At 55.2% G+C, this 23,098-nt stretch overlaps 1 protein-coding gene across 10 annotated transcripts in view; it reads left to right on the forward strand.

Moving 5' to 3' along the window:
* Nucleotides 1-23,098, forward strand: part of DEPDC5 (DEP domain containing 5, GATOR1 subcomplex subunit) — a 117,213-nt gene that overhangs the window by 53,022 nt on the left and 41,093 nt on the right. For 6 of the 10 annotated variants that reach the window (XM_020996443.2, XM_020996444.2, XM_020996438.2 and 3 more), the window contains 8 exons: nucleotides 1,570-1,690; nucleotides 2,790-3,010; nucleotides 3,563-3,766; nucleotides 5,274-5,409; nucleotides 8,657-8,754; nucleotides 15,532-15,591; nucleotides 17,823-18,006; nucleotides 20,952-21,112. In XM_020996443.2, coding sequence (XP_020852102.1) covers nucleotides 1,570-1,690; nucleotides 2,790-3,010; nucleotides 3,563-3,766; nucleotides 5,274-5,409; nucleotides 8,657-8,754; nucleotides 15,532-15,591; nucleotides 17,823-18,006; nucleotides 20,952-21,112 — 1,185 coding nt within the window. Of the gene's footprint in view, nucleotides 1-1,569; nucleotides 1,691-2,789; nucleotides 3,011-3,562; nucleotides 3,767-5,273; nucleotides 5,410-8,656; nucleotides 8,755-15,531; nucleotides 15,592-17,822; nucleotides 18,007-20,951; nucleotides 21,113-23,098 lie in introns of those variants that run through there. The other 4 variants (XM_020996440.2, XM_020996442.2, XM_078154440.1 and 1 more) reach the window with 3 other exon arrangements.

Raw genomic sequence — 23,098 nt, forward strand, 5'->3', positions numbered from 1 at the left:
GGCGAGTCACTTAACCCCACATGCCTTAAAAAAAAAAAAGAAAACCATGTCTTGTATTGTATTGTTTTGTTAGCTCTTTCCTAGTCCTATTTTAATCTGGTCTGGGACCCCCGGGAGTGTTGGGGGCTGCACGTGTAGAAGATGGTCTGTGCGGGTCACGCCGCGTAGCCCTTCCTCCCGTCGCAGCCACAGCCAAAGCCTGGTGATGAGAAGCCCGTCTGAGCCGATCTCGGCCCTGCGCACCTTCGCCAGCGCTCCTGGCCCTTGCTGTTCTCAGAGCTTCTCTGGCTTGGGCGGGGACCCCCCAGAGCGTTCAAGGCTAGGGCCTTTCCGTCCCAGACTGAGGCTTCAATCAGTCGGTCAACACGCATTTTAAAGCACCCACTGTGTGCCAGGTCCTGAGGACAGAAAGAAAGGCAGAAGCCGCCTTGGCTCTCGGGGGCTGCTGGGGGCAATGAGAGCTGAGGGAGCAGGTGCACACGGGGTCATCCGTAGAGCGAAGATGGGAGGACATCCAGACAGGGGCCGGGAAAGGCAGGGTGTGGAGAGCGCTGCACACGCGGGAACGGCCACGGGAAAGCTCACTGAGGAAGAGCGAGAGGGGGCAGGGCTTTGTGTGGAGGGAGGATCGGGCCTCGGGGCCCCGGGGAATAGGCCTTGGATAGGCTGGCTTCCTGCCCATCCATCTGGGGCACGGGCAGTGCCAGCTCCTTTTCAGCGGGATGGGAAGCGACATTTCCTAGACTGACTTCTTTGCCGTTTGGCATTATTGTTGACTCGTTTCAGTCGTGGCTGACTCTTGGTGACCTCATCTAGGGTTTTCTTGGCAGAGATACTGGAGTGGTTCACCACTTCCTTCTCCATCTCATTTTACAGATGAGGAAACTGAGGCAAACAGGGCTAAGTGACTTGCCCAGGGTCACCCAGCTAGGAAGTGTCTGAGGCCAGATTTGAACTCAGGAAGGGGAGTCTTCCTGACTCCAAGCCCACTGCCCTGTGTGCTGTGGTGCCACCTAGTGGCTGCTTTCATTTTTTGTCTTTGCCTTTTATCCATCTTTAATTCGATTTTTTAAAAGCACTTTGCTTTGTGGGGATCAGAGCCCTCCTTCATCAGCCCCCACACCATATGCTGAAGGGTCTTCTGGCCGTGTTCCCAGGATTCCTTGTACTTTACTGGTTAGAGCCCAGTCAAGAATGCAGTTTTTAATGAAGACCAGAGAAAGCTGGTAAAGGTTTATTAAGCACCTACTGTGTGCCAGGCTCTGAGCTACAAGAAAGGAAAGGAAACACAGGCTCATGGGCTCTGCACTTTGGAAGGGAGCCCTGAGGTCGCCTAGTTCTCTCTGGACCTCATGGTGGTCACGCAGCCTGTCTAAGACCATCTACGATGGGGGCCGCAGTGCCCCCCAGGCAGCCTGCTTCACCTGTTGGGAAGCCACGGGCTGTTTACCCTGAGCCCAAGTCTGCTCCCAGCCCCACTGCCCCTGTCCTGGTTCTGCCCCGGGGACCCAGTGGAATCAGAGGCTTGTTTTCAGTACTTCCTCATCTCTCCTTTTTCGTGGATTTCAGCAATCGGGACCCCAAAGGAATCGGAGAATGCCCTGCCTATCCAGGTGGACTATGACGCACACGACGCCCAAGTGTTCAGGTTGCCTGGCCCGGCCCGCACTCAGCGCCTCACCACCTTCAGGTCCTTGTCTGCAGTGGCAGTGGGTGTGCTGTGGGCAGGGAGAGAGGAGAGAGCTCAGGGTGCAGGTGTGGACGGTGGGACTCTGTGTCCCTGAGCCTTCCTGGCACCAAGCTATTTGGATGAACCACGTTGGGGCTTGAGATGCCCCTCGAGGACTTTTAGCTAGCTGGGGGCGGGAGATGAGTGGGTGGGACTCGTTCTCAGGGGCTGTTGTTGGAGGATCAAGAGATTTCTGGAGTTGGGAGATCTTCAGATCCCTCCTCTGACACCAGCCATGAGATCATGAATGACTCACTTCCCCTCTGATCCTCAGGCAGCTATTTAAATTATAGAGGGGTGTGTGTGTGTGTGTGTGTGTGTGTGTGTGTGTGTGTGTGTGTGTGTGTGTGTGTGTGTGTGTGTGTGTGTGTGTCTGTGTGTGTGTGTCTGTGATTGTGTCTGTGACTGTGTATGTGTGTGTGTCTGTGTCTTTGTCTCTGTGTGTGTGTCTGTGACTGTGTGTGTGTGTGTCTGTGTCTGTGTAGGATCCTCTGGGTACAGAATCACAAATTTGGAACATGTTGATGTAATCTTAGCTACTGCACACTCACAGTTTTGCTCTGGTCACAATGAGGTTGTGTCACGTTTCTCCACGACCATTTCCTGTTGACGTGGCCCTTTCCAAGTTCTGGGCTGTTATTCATTGTGGGTATTTGGTGAATCCAGGTTACCAGCCCAGTTTGGGGTGGGCGTGTCTTCTTCCTCACTGGAGGATGTCAGAATGCTTTAGATTCTCTGAGAAGCTAGTTTTAATCCTTCTGACCCAGAGGAATGAAAGCCGAGTCCTCTGGGAACCTGTGGGTGCTCTGCCCTCCACGTCCTGAAGACCCTGGGCAAGATGGGGTTGAGAGGTCCCGTATTAGCTTCGGCTTTAATCCCCGTGTGCCACTGACTGGCCATGGCACGGTTGACAAGTCATTTTAACTCTTCAGGCCTCAGTTGTTCCATCAGTAAAATGGGGGTAATGAGACTCGTAGCACCTGTCTCAGGGTGGGTCAGTTTAGTTCTACCTTTGTGACCTCAAATGCCGTTTCTTTTTTTCTTCTCCCCGGGCTGCCAGGTCCGTGAGGGAGCGAGAGAGCCATGCCCGGAAGAGCTCCAGCTCCTTTGACGTGTCCTCTAGCCCCTCGGTGCAGAGCCGCACCCTGCCCCCGGAGGAGGTGAGGAGCCAGGCCTCGGACGACAGCTCCCTGGGCAAGGGCTCCCACATCCTGATGATCCCTCACACGCACCTGCACCAGTATGATGTCAGCAGCTCCCTCGGCTACCCCAGCACGCGAGGTCAGTCTGCAGTGCCGCCGCGCCCGGCCTGGTGGGGTTCTGGGCTTGGTGGAGCGGGAGCGCCATGTCTTGGGCATCTCCATGCCAGAGTGGAGTAGAACAGAGCAGGTGGTCAGGGTGTATCACCTCCTGTTTATCAACCCTGAGAAATGCTGGGCAGGGAACCTCCTTCTGCCCATGCAGATGGGCATCTCTGCAATGTGGAACCCGTAGGGAACTGCCTGGGCCCTTGAGAGGCGGGGGGAGTGAAGCGCCCGGTGCCCCGCAGCTGCCTGTATTGGGCAGGATTTGGATTTATGTCTTCCCGCTCCATGGCCAGCTCTGCCTCTACCACCAGTGGGGCCATCACATTTTCTCTGGCCCCGTGATCTTTCAGGCATCTCTGAGCTGGAAAGACCCAGTTAACTTTGGGAGAGCTGCAGACTTGCTCTTCGAGGGTCTTGGTTTTGAATTCGGGTCTCGGCTGTCTCCGTGTGTCGGGAGCCGGTCAGCTGTCCATTGTCCACGTCTCGCTCTCACTCCTGCCTCGTTCTTGTCCGCGCTGACCCACAGATGTCCTGGAGAACATGATGGAGACCCAGCAGCGGGACTCGAGCGCACCGGGCAGGTTCCACGTGGGCAGTGCTGAGTCCATGCTGCACGTCCGTCCCGGTGGCTACGTGCCCCAGCGAGCTCTGATCAACCCCTTTGCGCCGTCTCGCATGCCCATGAAGCTGACGTCCAACAGAAGGAGGTGGATGCATGCCTTCCCCGTGGGTGAGTCTGGAGACGAGGGTGACCGCTGGCCTCTGTGCCGCCGCCTCCTCCTCCCCACTTCGCCATGCTGTCGCCCTGCCTCCTTGGGGCCCGCTGCCTTCGGCTCGCCTGGCTGTAGCTTCAGGAAGCACTGCTCTAGAGCCTGCTCCGTGTACGAGGCTGAGCTAGGCTGCGGGAAGCATCCTGCCTTCCCACCCTCGGATTGTCAGTCAGATGTCCCCGGACTCAGGCCGCAGCCCCTGCCGTGAAGGCCTCTGTCCTGGGAATGGGGAGCGCCTCCTGCAGGTGTCTGAGCGGTGCTTGGGGAGGGGCACGCTCCCTTCTCGAGTGGAGAATGGGGGAGTTGTCACCCCCTCTGTCTCTGATTCCCTGAAGCTTGCACGGTTGTCTCCCCACACCCTGTTTCTTGTCCTCACGTCCTGTGTGTGAGCCAGGCACAGACAGCCGGGGGGTGTGGGCCGTGAGGCCTTCTCTGGAGCCCCTGGGCAGGTTTGCCCTCCCCTCCTTGGATCTTGGCGCAGGCTTCGTGCCGTGGGTGGCCTTGGGCGGCCCGGGGAACGCTGGCCCTCCTCTGCTCCTCGCCTCCATCCCTCTGCCTCTTGCTGGAGCAGCCCTGCCCCCCTCAGGGCCCTGCCACACATCCCATCCTGAGTGTGGGTGCTGATGGGCGTCCCCTGATGCTGCTTTGGCCCTTCCCCCGAACCCTGGTTTCTCCGCCAGGCCTCTGCCCATCCTGTCGTCTCTTCCTCCCCCCCCCCAGGGAGCCCTGAGCTCCTTCACCCTAGAAGGGCCCCCAGCCGCCTCTGCCAGGCCTCGTCTTGTGTTGTTGTTTGTCCTTGGCTCTCGAAGAGGACTGTGGCATCAGGGAGGCGATGCTGTGACGTGCAAATGAATTGGATTGAAGTGAGGCAGGGCTGTGCGGAGTCACCAGCCCCACTTCTCTGGAGCTGTCTGGGCCCAGGGGGCAGTTATGGACCAGGACAGAGCCCTGGGGGATACCTGCCTGTGGGCCCAGGACAGAGCCCTGGGGGCCCAGGACAGAGCTCGAGTGATACCTGCCTGGGGGCCAAGGACAGAGCCCTGGGGGATACCTGCCTGTGGGCTGAGGATAGAGCCCTGGGGGCCCAGAACAGAGCCCTAGGGGGCACCTGCCCACAAGACAGGAGACGTGCAGGGTGAGCCAGTAAAGCAGGCCAGGACTACACCAGCAAGGTGTAAGTAGCAGTTTCCTTGAGACTTCGATAAGAGAGTATGTCCTGGAGGGGCCAGGGTCACTGAGGACAGGGGCTCCAGGGGGCAGTGACGAAGGACTAGGAAAGGCTAGGAGGCGTGGCGTAGAGGACGTGGGAAGCTCAGAGCAGTCTCAGTTGAGGTAGGGGCCAGAGGGGACTTCACATGGCCTGAAAAGCGAGTGGTCTGTGAGGAGGAAGAGGAAGGAGAGGAGGAGGAGTCAAAGTGCTTTGGGACGTGCCCAGGAGCCACTGACCGTTGGCCGTTTGTCCGGCAGGTCCGTCCGGAGAAGCCATCCAGATCCACCACCAGACTCGCCAGAACATGGCGGAGCTGCAGGGCAGGGGGCAACGGGAGCTGACTCACTCGTCTGCGGAGCTGCTGGAGCTGGCATATCACGAAGCTGCGGGAAGGTTAGGGTCCCGAGAGCGGCGCCCTGTGGCCAGGGGCACAGGCAGCGTGAGGCGGGCTCCGTACCCTGGTCTGAGAGCTGGGCTTGGTGAATCGGATCCCGGGCCCCAGAAACAGAGTCACAGCAGGGCCAAGGTGTTTGCTGCGAGCCTTGCCCTTGGGGGGCCCTGGGGCATACCGCCCCCTGCTGCTGGAGGCTCCTGGAAGCGTCTCCCCTCATGTTCAGTCGTGCCCAGCTCTTTGTGACCCCATTTAGGGTTTCTTGGCACAGACGCTGGAAGGGTTTGTCATTTCCTTCTCCAGCTCATTTTACAGATGAGGAAACTGAAGCAAGCAGGGTGAAGTGACTTGCCCAGGGTCACACAGGTAGGATGTGTCTAAGGCTAGATTTGAATTCGGGTTCTTTAGACTCCAGGGCTGGTGCTCCATCTACTGTGCCATCTGGCTGCCGCTCTTTGGTTCAACAGCTCTTAGGTCACTGGGGGCTTTGATGGAATAGTTCCAGGTGAGTGAGGAGGTCAGAAGCCATATTGCAGGAGATGCCTGAGACATGTGGGGCCTGCCCCTCTCACAGAGCCTTTGTGGGGAGATGGGGGGGGTCTTTACCTCACACCTGGCTTACTTCTGTGTGTTCATTTTCTTCACTTTTTCCATGGACAAACGTTCTCTCAGTCTCTCCTTCCCTCTTCCTCTCCTCCCCTCCTCCTCCTCTCTCTCTCTCTTCCCCCCCACCTCCATCTCTCTGTCTCTTTGTCTTTCTTCTCCCTCTGCCTATTTAAAGGAATAACAAAACCCTTGTAACGAGCATGGATGGTGGGCCCTGTGCACCCCAGCCAGACCCCCATGTGCTCCAGTCAGCAGGAGGTGGCCAGTGGGCTTCATCACCAGTCCCCTGGAATCAGGTTCAATCCAGTTTAGCGAGCAAGGGCCCTCCACGCTCTTCTTAGGGTGGAAGGATCACAGCAGATGAGCTTCCTCCTTCCCCAGGAGATGCAGCGTCTCTCTGGGATGTGGTAATGGGCCCCCGAGAGCTGCGTCCCACCAGCTCTGTCCTCCTCTCTCCGTCAGGAGGCGGCTTTTGTATTGGGATCCGGGGCGCTCTTCCTTGGGGGCGCTTGGCTAGTTCCCTGCTTTTCTCTGGGCCTCAGTTTCTCCGTTACTAGTAGCTTTAGAAGAAGCTCATACTTGGCATCTGGAAATCCGGTACTCTGGGCCTGGGCCTCGGCCCTGGCCTGGCCCCGCTGGCCTGGCTCTCTGTCTGTCTCACAGCCTGTGGGGCAGGACCTGATTTCCATTTAAGGTAGAGTCAGGTGGTGGTGGCTTCCCTGTCTGGGCAGGCGGTAGGCTCTGAGTTAGGGCTGTATGAGGAAAGGCTGGGATCAAGGCCCTGCCCCTGACTTCATTTACCAGCTGCACCAGATGCTGCCATGCTTGGGGCACCAGGCCAAAGCAGGACGACCTGAGTTCAAATCTGGGCTCAGACACTTGCCAGCTGGGTTACCCTGGTCAAGCCACTGACCTGTCTGCCTCAATTTCCTCATCTGTAAAATGGGGGCAATGACAGCATCTCCCTCCCAGGGTTGTTGTGAAGGTCAAATGAAATCATATTGGCAGAGTGCCTGGCACATAACAGGTGCTTAATAAATGCTCACTTCCTTTCTTAGTAAGCATTTATTAAGTGCCTGCTGTGTGCTAAGCACTGTGCTAAGCCCTGGGGGTACGAAGAAGCTCACAGTCTACTAGGGAGAGGACAAAGGCCAAAGCAGATACCCCCGGGGCAGGGGGTGGGGGTGCAGACCCCAGGAAAGCCTTTTTTTTTAGAAGGGGAGGTTTGAGCTGGGACTGGAGGGAGTCCAGGAGGCGGAGGGAGGGGAGGAAAGAGGCCGTCCTGACCGTGGGCCCCCCATAGCCAGTCCCTCTACCTGCCTGAGTCTCAGTCTTCTCATCTGTGAATCAGAAAGCTGATCTGCCCCTGAAGGCCTGTCAAGGTGTCAGGTGGGGCCGTGGTGGGGCTTCCGTAGAGTGACTCATGCTGGCTGTGGAGTCTGTGCCCTTAGAGGCCAAGGTCCGGCACATCCCGCCCAGCTGTAAAGCCTGGCCGGCTGGGCAGGATGTCTACCGGCACATGCTTTTCTGAGACCCCAAGGGGCTGCACTCTGCACCATTGGAGGGAACGTCCCATCCTGGGAAAATCAGAGTTTTTGAGATGCTCGGGGTGGGTGTGATCTCTTGAGGTGGCTGCTCCCTCCCCCAGTGCTGACTGCACTGCCCGCCTGTATGATGGAGGCTTTCCTCGATTTCTCCCGAGGTTGGAGCCCCTGGGCCCCTCGCTGTTCCTACGGGACCAGCCCGCCTTCTCTTCTCTTGGAGGACATCTTTGCCCGGATGGAGGGAGGCCTTTCCCTTACCTCTTTCAGGGTCGGTGCCATTCCCAGTGTACATGGCCCACGCTCCGCTCTGTTCCTCTGAGCGTTTCTCATCAGAGTTTTGTGACCGCACTCAGAGTCTTGGTCCTGAAGGGGGTCCTGAAGGGACCTTTGGCCCCTCCCCCGCCCCGCTCTCCCCCTTGTCCATGGTATGGTCGTGTGTCCTGATGGACGAGCTCGGACACTGAGAAGGCCTGAGGAGGCCTGACTGGTGGCGTTGTTACCGTTACTTACCATGACATCCCAAGAGAGGCAGGGCAAGGACCTTTCTGTCAGTGACACGGATGTTGGGCATGGCCTAGTCCAGGGGTGGGGAACCTGTGGCCTTGAGGCCACGTGTGGCCCTCTAGGTCCTCAAGTGCGGCCCTTTGACTGAATCCAAACTTCACAGAACAGATCCTCTTAATGAAAGCATTTGTTCTGTAAAACTTGGACTCAGTCAAAAGGCCGTACCCAAGGACCTAGAAGGCCATGTGTGGCCTTGAGGCTGCAGGTTCTCCACCCCTGGGCCTAGTCGATACGATAGATATTTTTAAAATACCTACTGTGTGCAGAGGCACAGAGACAAAAACCGTAATTCTTGTCTCTGACAGTGTTCCGCACCCTTCTCGCTGCTGGGGGTGGTGGGAGAAGGTTTCTCACGGGGCACACGGGAGCAGGCAGGAGACCTCCAGCCCCCGGCCCTGTTTGCTGGGGCTTGGCACGTCACCGAGCCACGTTGGGGTGGCTGGCTCCCGGGGCAGCTTTTTGTTTGAATGGCGAGCAGGGCCGAAGGGGCTGCCCCCTCTGCCCGGCCCGACAGCCAGCCCTCTGTTCTCCGCAGGCACCTCCCTTCCCGCCAGTCTGGGGATGGCGTGTCCTTCCTGAATTTCGGCGGAGCAAACGAGTTTCCTGCCCGCCTCCTCAACAACAGTGGAGCAGGTAATTGGTGTGAGAGGCAGGGGCAGATGAAAGATGAGAGAACCAGGATACGGCGCCATCTGTGACTATCTTTAGGCTCTGCGCGCCACGCTTGGGGTGACCCAGTTAGCAGCAGCCCTGTATCATTAATGGGGCCACGAGACACGTTTTCGGGGTGGTAGCTGGGGTGCTGATGAGGGCCCAGCCGTCACGCGGCAACGTCTTGTCGGGCTGCCTGCATCTGACGTTTTGTAGATGCAGGAGGAGGCCGTGGCATGTTCTCGGCCCCTGAGAACTTACGGGCAGGTGGGGAGACGAGTCGGCAGATGTTCGTTAGGCACCTGCTGTGTGCCAGACACTGTGCTAAACCCTGGGGATACACAGAAAGGCCGACGGTGGTCCCTGCCCTCAGTGAGCTCCTCGTCCAATGGGGAAGACAATGTAGGCACAGTTGGGGACAGACAAGCCCCAGGCAGGACAAATTGGAGAAAGTCCACAGAGGGAAGGTACCAGAATTACAGGCTCCTGGGGGAGCCAGAGGAGAAAGGAGAGAGCACCAGGCAGGAGGGACAGCCAGTGCAAATGCCTGGGGTCTGGAGATGAGGAGCTGCCAGGAGGCCAGCATAGAGGAAGACATGGTGGTGGAGGGAGGGGTGAGTCTGCTGTGGAAGGTGTTGGGGCACTTTGCCTGTGTTTGATCCTGGAAGTGAGAGATAGGAGCCCCTGGGGTTGAGTTAATAGGGCGGGGGGGACACGAGTGTGCAGGCCCACTGCATTGTGGGAAGACCCCTTTGGCAGCTGAGCGGAGGCCGGATCGGAGCAGGGAGCACCTGCCCTCCCCAAGCAGCCGTGGCAGGAGCCCAGGCCTTCACCAGGGTGGAGGCAGGGGTGGAGGGGAGAAGGGGGTGCAGGCGATATAGCCTGAAATGAAAAAATGTTGAATGTTAGCACTCCCGGGACCATCTCTGAGTGGAAGGTTAGGAAAGGGTCGGCGTGGATGTAGTGGCCAGGGAAGGAGGCCTCGGGATGGGTGGGACAGGGAAAGGCAAGTGGGAGGGCATCCCGCTAGAGGGGAAGAGCGTGAGTGGCCGCGCTGGGCACACAGGAGGCCGTCTGGTGAGAGGAGGGTCTGTATCCTGGGGAGCAGTGATGGCCCCGGGCTGGGGAGGGCCCTGACTCGTAAGCCCACATAACCCATTGGTTTCTTGGGTCTGTGAGCTGGCCATTGGGTGAGATACAGATACAGCCCAACCCTCTCAGAGATGCAAGTCTAGTAAGGGCTGAGGCGCCCAGAGCACTGGATTGGACAGGAGTCACGGGGAGGCTTTGTGGAGGTGATGTAGAGGGCCCTGGGTGTGCAGTCAGAGAGGGGTTCCGATCCTGTCTCGGGCACTTTCTCACTGTGTGACCCTTATCCCTGGAATGAAGAGCTCAGACACAGAGCTCTCATAGATGCCTGGCCTGGTCTTGGCCACACATGGGCCAAGGAGCCTTCACCTCACCAAGGCTGCAGCTGGCAGGGAGGGAGGTGATCTGCACTGGTAGAGTTTCTTCCCTCCTGGGAGCATCCCACCCTGAGAAAATCATGGAGTAGTCCAGAGAGAGAGCCAGAAAGCTCTGCTCTGCCCAGGGCGAGGAAAAGTGGGCATTGAAGCTGTGCTCTGTGGAATGAGGACAGACTGGCCACACACTGGAAGAGCCTGTCCTGATGGAGTGTGAACATGGCCCTGAAGAAGTCCCAGCAGTGGAGCTAGGGACTGGGCGATGGCTAGGAACTGGCCAACAGGCCCCAGCTGGGTCCAAAGGGAGGGAGGCCTGCTGGGGAGCAGGGCTCTCAGCCCTCAGCTCCAACCTAGGACAGACCCTGACCAGGCAGTCGGCCACTTGTTCTCCCAGCATTCAGCCAAGTGAGAGAAACGGTTAAATCATCCTTGTACAAAAGCAGGAAGCCACACAGATGCAGATCGCAGTGTCACGGCTGGAGCCACAGCTGTTCTCTGGCCGCTCTGGAACCTTCTGTCTCTTGGTAGCAGAGGAAGCTGATGTGAGATGGGGCACCTCCCACCCTTCCCAGCACCAGGCCACGCTTCTGCCTTCTCCGTCTTGAGTGGAAAAGAGAGTAACTGAAACTTGGATCTGGGGATTGAAGCCAGGGCATGCTAAGCTGCTCTCGGAATTTTTTGGAAGTTCTAAGTCTACTCCTATTCCAGGTCAAGTAAAGCATTCCACAAGTGTGTGCTGAGTGTGGTGCCTGGCACGGGGCATGGTGCCCATGCCAACGCTGGGAAGCCCTGCCTCCAACAGGGCACGATGGGGCCACCGACAGGCTATCTGAGCCAGAAGACAGGGCGTGGGCAGAAGAAGGGTCGGGAAAGCTTCTCAGAAGAAGCGGCTTTGAGTTGGTCTGAAAAGACGGGCAAATTCCAGAGGTGTTCGTTGGACTAGGCATCTGGGGCGTAGCAAACTGAATTTTAAAAATTCATTTCCTTTGTTACTGAATTGGGAGCATGGGAACATTTACTGAAAGCGAAGGGGACAGGGACAGGCAGAGGTTGGGAACTCCTGGTGTGAGACTAAGCATTCACCCCTGTTGCATTTCCTCTCTTTCCATTCAGCCCAACAGTCTGGGTTGCCTCTTGGGAGCTGGCTTGGTTATCCGATGTGTCTGCCATCCCTCCTGGCCTTGTGGTATCCGCCGATTTGATAAGTGTGCCATCCTCAGCATCACAGCTACCGTTCAGATGGCATTGTGAGGTTTACAAAATATTGCACAGATATGTTCTTGTTTTATTCTTATGACATCCTTGGGAGGTGGTATTATGATTCCCTTTTTACAGGTGGAGAAACTGAAGCAGACAGGGTCATACAGCTAAGCGTCTGAGGCCAGATTTGAACTTGGGCCTTTGTGACAGCTGGGTCCAATGCTCCCTGTCCTGTGCCACCAGCTGCCTCTATGACAACCGTGTCTTTATCTAAATCACAGAATTTCATAGAGGAAAGGGACCCCATTAGCCTTCCAGTCCCACCTTTATTCTGCGAGAGGGTTCCACCACCAGTCATGTTACCCAGGAGGGCCCAGGAGGGTGGGGGCTCCTCTCCTGGTGTGTGTCTGGCCCTCCTGTGCCCACACCCCCCGGCTCTGCCCACCTTCTGAGAGCCGCATCTTGCAATGATCAAGAAAAGGCTCTGTTTCATTTGGAGGTTTGTGAAAAGAAAGAATTTTTTCCCACCCGAGTTCGCAGTTCACAGTGCCCCCTGAGCTCCCAGGTTCAGAACCCTGCCTTAGAGATTCCCTTTCGGTGCCATTCGCTCACTGCTCGGTCAATCCAGGCCCACTTTGGGGGCCAGATTTTAGAGTCAGTATATATGGGGGGGCGCAGATGGCCTGATGGAGACTGTGGCAACGTGGGTTTTGTACTGTGTGTCTGCTGTGGCGTTGTGTGGTTACTGGGAAATCTGACCTGTACCCCGGGATTAGCCTCTTCTCTGTAACCACCAGCCCCCCATGATCTGGAAGTACTCTGGTGGCTCAGTCCCGTCCCCCATTAAAGAATCCACCCTCATTCAGGACTCCCAGCTGGCCTCGTTACCCTTCCGAGCAGTGGGCATCCCCTGGGCCCTTCCCAGAGCCGTTGATGTCACCTTTCCAACTGACCACGCACCAGAGAAGAGTGTGGTTTACCAGTTTTCCTGTCGGACGCCAGGTGGCAGCAGAGACAGGCAGCATCTTTGTCTTTAAGTGACCACGGATGGAGGGTCTTTGGGGGCAAAAAGAGGGGAAGCAGGTACAAGAAAGGCTACGTTTCTTTTCCCAATTAGCACTTGGTACCCCAGTACTGTCTGCTTGGGTCTGGAGGCTGGGGTCACCTGGGAACCTTAGAGAAACTTCATGTTCCCCTGAGAGAGTGTAGAGGAAGGGCCCCTTGTCACCTGCTCTCCAAGAAGACATATCCAGCAAAACTGACCTGATGCCCCCTCGGCTCCCCTGATGCCCAGCCTGTAGACTGAGCGCTCAGGGCCTCAGAGCCAGCCAGCCTGTCTGCAGCCACTCAGCCACTGGGGAGCCCTTCTGTGAGGGGGAAGCCCAGCCCCTTCTCACCAGGCCCTAGTGGAAATGACCGCCCTCCCCCTCCTCCTGTCCTGCCTCTGCCCTCCACGGTCAAGTCAACCCTGCCCTTCTGGGAGGCAGCTCTGCCAGGCCAGCAGCAGTGTGGGCAGCGCTCAGAATTTGGACCTGGCTGATCGGCCAGGCTCCAAGGACTCCTTGGCTCAGTGTGACTGTGGCAGGGGGTCTCCAGCAGGGTTCCCCAGTGCTCTGTCCCTGGCCGTGGTTTGGAGTTTTTTTATTCGGATAAAGGCGTAGATAGTAATAATAGATAGCATTTCTGTAGCTCTGAGGTTTGCGAAGCACTTATATATCAGTTTCATTGTGTCCTTGTGACAACCCTGAGGTAGATGCTGTTATTCCCATTTTTACAGATGAGAAAATTGGGGCTGAGACAGGTTAAATAACCTGCCAGGAGTCAGGAAGGATTTGAACTCGGGTCTTCCTGACTAATGCTCTATCTAGCTGGGCTGTACAGTGGTTAGCGCGCTGGGCCTGGAGTCAGGAAGATCCGAGTTCAGATCCAGCCCCCGACGCTTACTAGCTGGGGCAGGTCACTTAACTCCTGCCTGCCTCCGTTTACTCGACTCTAAAATGGAGATGATAACAGCAGCTACCTTCCAGGATTGTTGTGAGGACCAAATGCGTTAATCCTTGCAAAGCCCTTAGCACAGTGCCAGGCACACAGTAAGTGCCATAGACGCTATCACGATTGTGATTATCAGCTGCTACCCGCTCTACCACCTGGCTGCCACCAGATGGTGCACTTTTCAGGTTTCTCAGTTTCGCAAAACCAGGAGGCCTGGGATCAGATCCAGAGGTCTGGGCGGGCCCCAACATTGAGCCCAATCTAATAAGTTAACAATCGTTTGGTATAGACATTGGGTCTGAAAAACTGGCCTCCCTGATACAAGATGGGGAAAACTCGGTTAGGACCATTTGTATGATGGGGCACCTAGGCAGCGCAGTGGATAGAGCACCGGCCCTGAAGTCAGGAGGACCTGAGATCAAATCCGGCCTCAGACCAAACACTTGACACTAGCTGTGTGACCCTGGGCAAGTCACTTAACCCCAGTTGCCTTAAAAAAAAAAAAGGAAAAGAAAAGAAACATTTGCATGGGGGGGGGAGTGTAGGTTTCAGTGGCTTCTGTGTGGTGGAGCAGGTGGCAAGTCCAGGGTGGCCTCCGTGTCCTCCACTGCCTGGGGCAGCCTGTGCTCCCCTCCCCCCAGGTGGCCTCTGTGCCGTCTGCTCCGGGGCAGCCCACGTGTGGAGGCCCGGGGAGAGTTGCAGTGTTTAGCAAGGCTGTTTATCAACAGCCAGGATGGTGCTTGATGGTGGAAGATGAGACGAAGGATCTGGGATCGTTCAGCCTGGAGAGGAGAAGCCGATAGCCTCTGACTGTCCTGTTCGCTCCCAGGAGCTGGGATGAGGATGTTGTGACGAGGCACGTTTAGGCTCACTTTGGGTGGTTGGGGTAGGTGACCGTGTAGTAGGTGCGCCAGGCGGCCTCTGAGATTGAGTCCCTTGCACCTCTCACATTCATGTTGCTGTGGGAGTGAGGTCGCGGGAGTGTGAACCTCTGAAGTTTGCTGGAGACAAAGTGGGAATTTGGAGGCATCAGGCTTCGAAGGCAACCTCAGAAGAGACGCTCTAGGTGTGGTTAGTGCAAATTTGGTGTGAGAATCCAGCTCTCTGGCCTGAGATGAGTCGCTCTGCCCTCTGGTCCTGTGTAGAATCAGGAGGTGGTCCTGATGACTCTACAGGGGTCCTCAGGCTTCTGTAGTGGCTCGAGGGGTGGGGCCGTCTGTGGAAGACGTGGGGCCTCACATCGGATCATCTCAAGGAAGATGTGTTTGACGGTGATGAGGCCTTTCTTCACGTCACCATCCCGGGTCAAATTAGGCCAGTAGTCGTGTGACCCAGGGGACAGCTTTGTGTCAGGACTTGAGCGCTTTGCTTCCTCTCCTGGGAGACCTTGGACGAAGCCCCTGGCCTCCGAACCTTGACTGTACATGCACAAGTGGGAGGCGGCTTGCTTTGTGGTCTCAGCATCCCAAGTGGCTTAGCTGAGGCAGCCAGGTGCTTAACGTGGGATGTGGTTCCAAACGCGAGTGAACGTCACCCTTCCTGCCTGCCGCATTCCCCTCACCCTCGGCACCCCTTTTCCTCACTGGAGTGGGCTTCACCAAGCGGTCTGAAGCGTTTGGCTCCTCTGTGGGACTTACTCGAAGGATTGTGGAGGGTTCCTGGTGTGAGAATTCCCTCTCCCAGCATCAATCTCAGCTCCCCCATCACTTAGTAGACAAGTCTCAGGGGGAGGCTTGAGGCTTGCCAAGGTGGATTCACTTGCCCAGGGTCACACAGCCAGTAAGTGTCTGAGGCTGGATTTGAACCCAGATCTTCCTGACTCTGAGTTCATTTCTTTCAGCTGTGTTGTTTCCTTCTTTGGCAAGGCAAAGTGCCTAGTAGGTGCTCACTGTGTTCCAGGTGCAGGCCTACAAACATAAGTGCCAAGAAAGACAAGCCTTGTCCTCAGGGGGCTTACACTGTGATGAGGGAAGATGACACATGGTGGAGGGTCTCCTGTCTCTTAGGACCATGAAGTCGGGGCCTCGTAGCAAAGCTCTTCTTTGAGTGTGGCAGGGGATGGGTATGACTTGCTTTTGCAAAGTGTTTCTCTGTCTCTCTATAGGATCCAGGACCCAGAATAAGGATTCTCTAGAAGACAGCGTACCTGCCTCTTCAGATCCAAGTAAGGGGGGGCAGCCAGTTAGAGAAGGGGGCGAGGGCGGGGGAGGCGGTGGGGCGGGGCCGTCCCTCTGTGGGTACAGGGCCGAGAGGGAGAGTTTGAAGCTTAGAAGGGACGGCTTCTGTTCTGTTGTGGGGAGGAGGAGGAGGGGGAGGAGGAGGAGGAGGAGGAGACGGAGACGGTACAACAATGAAGGCTCTGGGGAGGGGCTGGCTTTCATTCCGAGGCATCAGGACAGGCTTAGTGCAGGAGATGCCGCTGAGCTGAATCTTGAGGAAGGGGACCGGCATGCATTAGCCCCATTGCTGGGGCCTCCTTAGTGTGAGGGGAGCTGACAGCTGTCAAAGGGGCTGTCCACTTAAGGCAGAGCAGCGGCATCTGCGCAGGCCGACCTTCCTCCATGGCCAGTCTCAGCCCTGCCTGAGCAATGCTGGACCATTTTCCAGCCATCCCAGACCTGGCCAGTGGTGGGGGGGTGGGGAGTTAGAAATAGGCTCCTTGGAAAGATGGAAATGAGTTAGAATTCCTGCATGTGGCAGTGAGTCAGGGTTAGGCCTAGGTCAGCTTTGTATCAGGACTCAAGGTCTTTGAGAAGTTGGATGAAGCCCCCAGCCTTCGAGCCTTAATGTTTGTGCAGCAGAAAACATTTTTTAGAGCATTTGAGCTCTTCTGACCCCTCTGAGGCCAACAAACCGCTTGGCTGTGTGCAGAGCACCAGGCTAGATGCTGGAGAGATACAGAGCCTAGCTGAGACCAGGTCTCTGCCCTCAGGAAGCTTGTAGTCTGAATCTTCGAGCTCTGCTCACTCTTAAGTGGTGCTAAGAGAGACAGAACAAAGACTCTCAGAGGACCAGCTGTTGGCAAGGCTTTGGCTGCCTTGGGCCCAGAGCAGTCTAGCTCTGTCTGCCTTCTCTGCCACCCCCCCCGCCCATGTGATAGTGACCCTGGTCCTCATCAAGCCTCCTTGCCATCTGTCCGGGCCTGTCTCAGCACCTGTAACTGCAGGGGACTTCACAGGCCACCTAGTACGGCCCCCTTGTTTTACAGAGGGGAAAACTGAGGCCTCATGAGGGAAAAGGACTTGACCAGAGTCCTGCAGCTTTTAAGTGCTGTGCCAGAGAGAGGCGGGGAGGATTTTAATCCAGCCCTTTGGTGCCCACACCTGTGCTTTTTCATCTGACCCCTATGGCCTCTCGGAGGGGAACAGTCCTACCCCCTAACCTTTTGGGGCTGCTGAGAGGGTTAATTAAATAATACCAGAATGCTTAGAAAGTTCCTTGGATATTAATAACAATCCCTGGCCTTTCTGTGCATTGTAAAGGGTTCAGAGCACATAAACGTGCAGTCATTCATTTGAGCCTCCCAGCAGCGGTTAGGAAGGTGGGTGAGATGTCACCCCCATTTTACAGATGAGAGGACAGCCTTAAAAAGGCGAGGGGACTTTCCCAGAGTCGGTAATGGCTTTTAAGTGTCAGAAGTGGGACTTCCTGTTGTACCTCCCAGGGCATTGTGGACTGTGCTGCAAGTAGCAGTTTGTTGGGGAGGGGGGTCAGCGGAGGCCTCTTGTTGGTCACGGAGCCGCTCAGGCTGGCACTCCCAGTGGCTGCCTGCAGCATTCCTGAAGTGTGAACCTTTTCTGGACTCCCAAGTGCAGGCACCACCTTTTTTTGTCCCCTTCTTTTGGGAACACAGGGCTCATCCTTCATGTTTAGCTGGTGTCCAAAAGCAGGGGGCTCTGGGCCGTCCTGCCCATGCGGCTGAGCCTCTCAGACTGCACTGTGACTGTCGGCCCTTCCCCTTGTCTCCCGCCCCCTTTCTCTTTCGGGTCTGTTGCTTGGGAGGCTGCCTCGGCAACCACTTCTGTTCATGCCTTGTCTGCTGCGAGCTCTGCTCCTGCCCTGTGTGGGCGGCCTGCCCGCCTGCTCCTCCGCTGTCCGTTGGCTTCAGGGGCAGCGGTGCCCGCCCTGCCGTGTAACACCAGCCTTACAACTCTCCAGCTTGTAACTGACTGATGATTATGAGGATTAGCTGAGCATCCCATTGCATGATGGGATTGGATAAGCATGTGCGCTGCCCTGGTTAACAAACTCTGTCTCTTTCTCTCTCCCTCCCTTTCTCCTCCCCCTCTTGGCGCCTCGACCCCCTCTCACTCTGTTCCTTGTCTCCCTCCTCCTCTCCCTGCACTCCAAACGTTCCTCGTGGGGGAACACCCGTAACCTCGGGCCCCGCGGCAGTTCTGACGCTGTCTGCTCCCCCTGTAGTGCCAGGCTTCTGTTGCACAGTCGGAGTGGACTGGAAGTCACTTACTACTCCAGCCTGCCTCCCCCTCACCACCGACTACTTCCCAGACCGTCAAGGCCTCCAGAATGACTACACGGAAGGCTGTTACGATCTGCTTCCAGAGGCAGACGTGGACAGGTGAGTGTCGGGCCACGGCCCAGCTGACGTCACATGGGCTCGGACTCGCTCACGCCTGCCTGCTGGACACCTGGCTCTTCAGCTCTGTGTATTCTCACCTTAAAAAAACCAAAACATTCTTTTATTCTTACTAATCCCCTTCCCCTCCCACGTCCCCAGTGGGATCTCTCCTCGTACCAAAGGTACAGCTAAGCGAAGCCAAACACCTGCCGGTTGGCCATGGTTGACAGCTAGAATGCCCCATTCTGCCCCAGGAGTTTGCCACCTCTCCAGCCAAGGAGGGAGGCAGGCTTCCCTTCACCAGCATCCCCTGACACGTCACTGTTAGCCGCTGCGTTGGTCAAGGACCGGCTCTTTTCCCACAGGGCTTTCCTTTATGTCCTTTCCTGGGGACCATTGCTTTTAAGGATTGAGTGGTGTTTTGGTTTTCAGAAAATGATGTGATATAAGATCTGGCCACTTTTCTTTGTGGACGTGAGTCCTCAACAGTCTGTCTGCAAGGCTTAGAGACTGAATTGCCCACCTCCTTTAACCTGGAGATGATGCTGTGAGGCTCATGCCTAAGGGGGCAGTGACGGAAGGTTTCCATACCCACCCACACTTACCCAACCATGCAGAGAATGGGAAGCCAGGCAGGTGCCGAGGGGGGGGGGGGCTGAACCCTGCCCCCACACCTACCCAGCTGTGCAGAGAGAGGGTCATGGAGAATGGAAAACCAGGCGGGTGCTCGTGGGGGGCTGAACCACACCCCCACAATGATAATGTAGTAAATATAAAGACCAGCTTCCTGGTACAGACAGTTGTACCTTGCGGAGGTGACTGCTCCTGGGATTGTCTGGGGGCCTGTCTTGGGCAGGTCCAGTGTGGGGGACCTGGCCCGGTGCCCTCCCTGAGCCTTCCAGGACAGCCGTGCTCATTTGTCTTCTGGCCCTGCTTGTGCCTTGTCTTCTCCGTTAGAATGTGAGCTCCTTGAGGGCAGGGCCTGTCTTTCTGCTCGCTTTGGTATTCCCAGAGCTTAGCACGTTAGTGCACTGCCTGGCTCATAGGAAGACATAAACTGTGCCCCTTCTGGGTACCTGCCAACAAAACAATCCGAAAAACAAAAGGCCGTCTGTGTTGTATTTTTCAGAAAGCTAAGGAGTAATGCAACACTTTTAAATCTTTTTTTTAATTGAAGTAAGTATTTTATTATTTCCATTTTACCTCTTTCTGAAGGGATTTGGAAGAATTACACATTAAAACAGTATAAAATAAAATATTTGAAATTGTATATAGGACAGAACAAATCACATCTAAATGAAGCAGTAGGAGATTTCTGGGCACCTAAATCAGAAATTACATGTGAGAAATCACTTCAGTTATGCAGTCAGGCTCGATCTCCAAATGAAGCTTTTTAGGGCAATTTTGTCTCATGGAAAAGACATGTGTCCAAGTGATTGATGCCTTTAATCGTAGTCTCAGAACACAGAATGTGCTTTTAAAAAATAGGTGATTTTTAAAGGATGTCCCAAAGTTTAGAATTTTATCTCATCTTCTTGTTTCCAATACTTAACAAATAGATTTCTGGGGGCAGCTAGGTGGCGCAGTGGATAGAGCACCGGCCCTGAAGTCAGGAGGACCTGAGTTCAAATCCGGTCTCAGATGAAACACTTGACACTTACTAGCTGTGTGACCCTGGGCAAGTCACTTAACCCCAAGTGCCTAAAAAAAAAAAAAAGAAAAACCCAAATAGGTTTCTGTGATACACTAACGAGTGTCAAATAAATTGGTGTAATTATGTCTTCTTGAATTTCAACTAACTCGACCTGATAGGAGGCCGCTTTTTGAGTATCTTGTAATTTGAATCCATAAATCTGCATCCAGGTGCTGTCTCTAAATTTACCTCCCTTTTAGAAATTAACACCTCCCACCTGAGGCCTACCCTGCCTCCAGAGACGTCTGAATCCTCCTCCTCGCCTGCTTGGGCCCAGTTCCTGTAAACATAACATTTCACTAAATAATGAGAAATTGGAAAACAAATGAAATGTCCTATCTTTTTTTTTTTCTGAGTGTCTTTAGAAATGGAAGAAACACGATGCACATTAAGACAGAGAAAGCAAATTACCATTATTTAAAAACTTTTTATCTTAATGCACAAAAATGGGATTTGAGGTCCTCTAAAAGAATAGCAAAATGGTCCTTAGTTGTGGGGTGTTTTTTTTTTCCTTGTCTTGAGGCATTTGGTGGCCCAGCAGAGAGAGCGCTGGGCCTGGCGCCAGGAAGACTCGAGTTTAAAGCTGGCCTCAGACACTTACTAGCTGGGTGGCCTTGGGCAAGTCATGACCCACTGTCTACCTCAGTTTTCTCAGCTGTAAAGTGGGAATCGTAACAGCCCCCGCCTCCCCGGGTGGTTGAGAGGATCCGCTGAGATGATATTTGTAAAGTGCTTGGGCGTGCTGGCGAGGGGAGCCATTGGGAGTGTGTCCTTGAGAAACAGTTTGGGAAGCTGGTGCATCTGTTTCTTGTGTACTCTTTTAAAAAGAAAGGTTGAGTTTTCCAATAGAAACAGCATTGGTCACATCTAAATTTAATTTGATTTAGCATCTATTAAATGGCTAAATTTAATTCCCACCTTTTACAAGCCTCTTAGTGCTCGTACGTGACTCCATTTCCACTCTCAGCATATTCTGGTTCTCTGTTGGTCACTGAAATGAAGAATAACTGCTCAGAACAGAGTGCCCAGGGTTACCCAGGTCAGAAGGGGAGAGCATGGCTGGGGATTCTGGGTCCAGGTTGGCTCTCCTGGAGGGGGTGGAGGGAAAGGGTGGCGGCCCTGACGTGGGACTGATGCCCTGCCCTCACACCGCCCCAGTGCCTGGTGTTGGAGGACCTCGGCGCTGCCCCTGCCTACACTGCCTTGGCAGGGGAGCCGCTACTGCTCTGATGGGCCAACTCTGTCTTTGCAGGAGGGATGAGGAGGGCATGCAGATGACTGCCCAGCAGGTGTTTGAGGAGTTCATTTGCCAACGTCTCATGCAGGGTTACCAGATCATAGTACAGCCAAAGCCACAGAAAACCAACCCGGCTGTGGCCCCTCCTCTGAGCAGCAGTCCCCTCTACAGCCGTGGTGAGTAGTACCCCTCTGTCTCTTCTTCCCTCTACTGGCCCTCTGCATCTCTTCCTCCCTTCCTCTCTCCTCTATCTGCCTCTCTACGTCTGTCTGCCTCTGTCTGCCTCTGTCTGTCTCTGCCTGTCTCTACATCTGTCTGCCTCTGTCTGTCTCTGCCTCTCTGTACGTCTCTCTGCCTGTCTGCCTGTCTGTCTCTGCCTGTCTCTACGTCTGTCTGCCTCTGTCTGTCTCTGCCTGTCTCTATGTCTGTCTGCCTCTGTCTCTGCCTGTCTCTATGTCTGTCTGCCTCTGTCTGTCTCTGCCTCTCTCTACATCTGTCTGTCTGCCTCTCTCTACATCTGTCTGCCTCTGTCTGTCTCTGCCTCTCTGTACGTCTCTGCCTGTCTCTATGTCTGTCTGCCTGTCTCTGCCTCTCTCTATGTCTGTCTGCCTCTGTCTGTCTCTGCCTCTCTCTATGTCTCTGCCTCTCTCTGCGTCTGTCTGCCTGTCTGTCTCTGCCTGTCACTGCATCTGTCTGCCTCTGTCTGTCTCTGCCTATCTCTACGTCTGTCTGCCTCTGTCTGTCTCTACGTCTGTCTGCCTCTGTCTCTGCGTCTGTCTGCCTCTGTCTGTCTCTGCCTCTCTCTACGTCTGTCTGTCTCTACGTCTGTCTGCCTCTCTCTGCCTCTCTCTACGTCTGTCTGCCTGTCTCTATGGCTGTCTGTCTCTGCCTGTCTCTACGTCTGTCTGTCTTTGCCTCTCTCTACGTCTGTCTGCCTCTGTCTGTCTCTACGTCTGTCTGCCTCTGTCTCTGCCTGTCTCTACGTCTGTCTGCCTCTGTCTCTGCCTGTCTCTACGTCTGTCTGCCTCTGTCTCTGCCTGTCTCTACGTCCGTCTGCCTTTGTCGTTCTCTGCTTGTCTCTACGTCTGTCTGCCTGTCTGTCTCTGCCTGTCTGCACGTCTGTCTGCCTCTGTCTGTCTCTGCCTGTCTCTATGTCTGTCTGCCTCTGTCTGTCTCTGCCTGTCTCTACGTCTGTCTGCCTCTGTCTGCCTCTGTCTGTCTCTACGTCTGTCTATGTCTGTCTGCCTCTGTCTGTCTCTGCCTCTCTCTACATCTGTCTGCCTCTGTCTCGGTTACTTTGTCTGTTCTCACTACATCCTTCATTGGTCCTAGGGAACTAGATTGTCCAGAGGACTCTGAACAGAGTGCCTCAACAGTTGTAAGATCCCTGAGGGCAGGGACTTTGTGTCCCGGCCCAGAGCCTTGCCTTCTCTGAGCAAGCCTCCGCTGCACCTTTCCCTGCTGGGTGGTGTGAGGAAAGCCTCTTTGAGCCTTCAGGTACAGAGAAGTCTCGGCAGCGGCGATTAGTGGTGAGTGGGAAGTCACGCTCTGAACCTTGGCACTTGACCTGTCATTCCCAAAGCCAGAGTATAAGTGACTTCTCCCCATCGGCCAAAGCTGCTCTTTGCTCCGAGGCAGGCAAGCCCCGTTGGCTCCCTCAGGCCAAGGGCTTAGTCCCGTCTGATCAGAATGGTCTTGGCTCACCCTTTCCCTTGTATGATATTCTGATCCCCGCAGGCCTGGGATGGAAGTAGTGTAAGGGTTATCAGTCCCCTTTTATAGTCAGGAAAACTGAGGCCTAGGCAAGAGATGAATCCGCCCCCAGTCCCACAGTAAGTCAGTGGCAGAGTCAGAGCTCAAACGTGTTTCTGCTTCCAGATTTGGTGCTCCAAGTAAAAAAAGCAGGGGTAGCAATCCTGATCTCAGACAGAGCAAAAGCAAAAATAGATCTAATTAAAAGAGATAAGGAAGGAAACTACATCCTGCTAAAAAGCCACCATAGACAGTGAAGTAACATCATTACTAAACATATATGCACCAAGTGGTATAGCATCCAGAGTCCTAGAGGAGAAGTTAAGGGAATTACAGGAAGAAATAGACAGCAAAACTATACTAGTGGAGGACCTCAACTTCCCCCTCTCAGAACTAGATAAATCTAACCA

The sequence above is a fragment of the Phascolarctos cinereus genome, unplaced genomic scaffold, assembly GCF_003287225.1.
Source record: "Phascolarctos cinereus isolate Bilbo 61053 unplaced genomic scaffold, phaCin_HiC Scaffold_4;HRSCAF=312, whole genome shotgun sequence".
Taxonomy (NCBI): Eukaryota; Metazoa; Chordata; class Mammalia; order Diprotodontia; family Phascolarctidae; genus Phascolarctos; species Phascolarctos cinereus.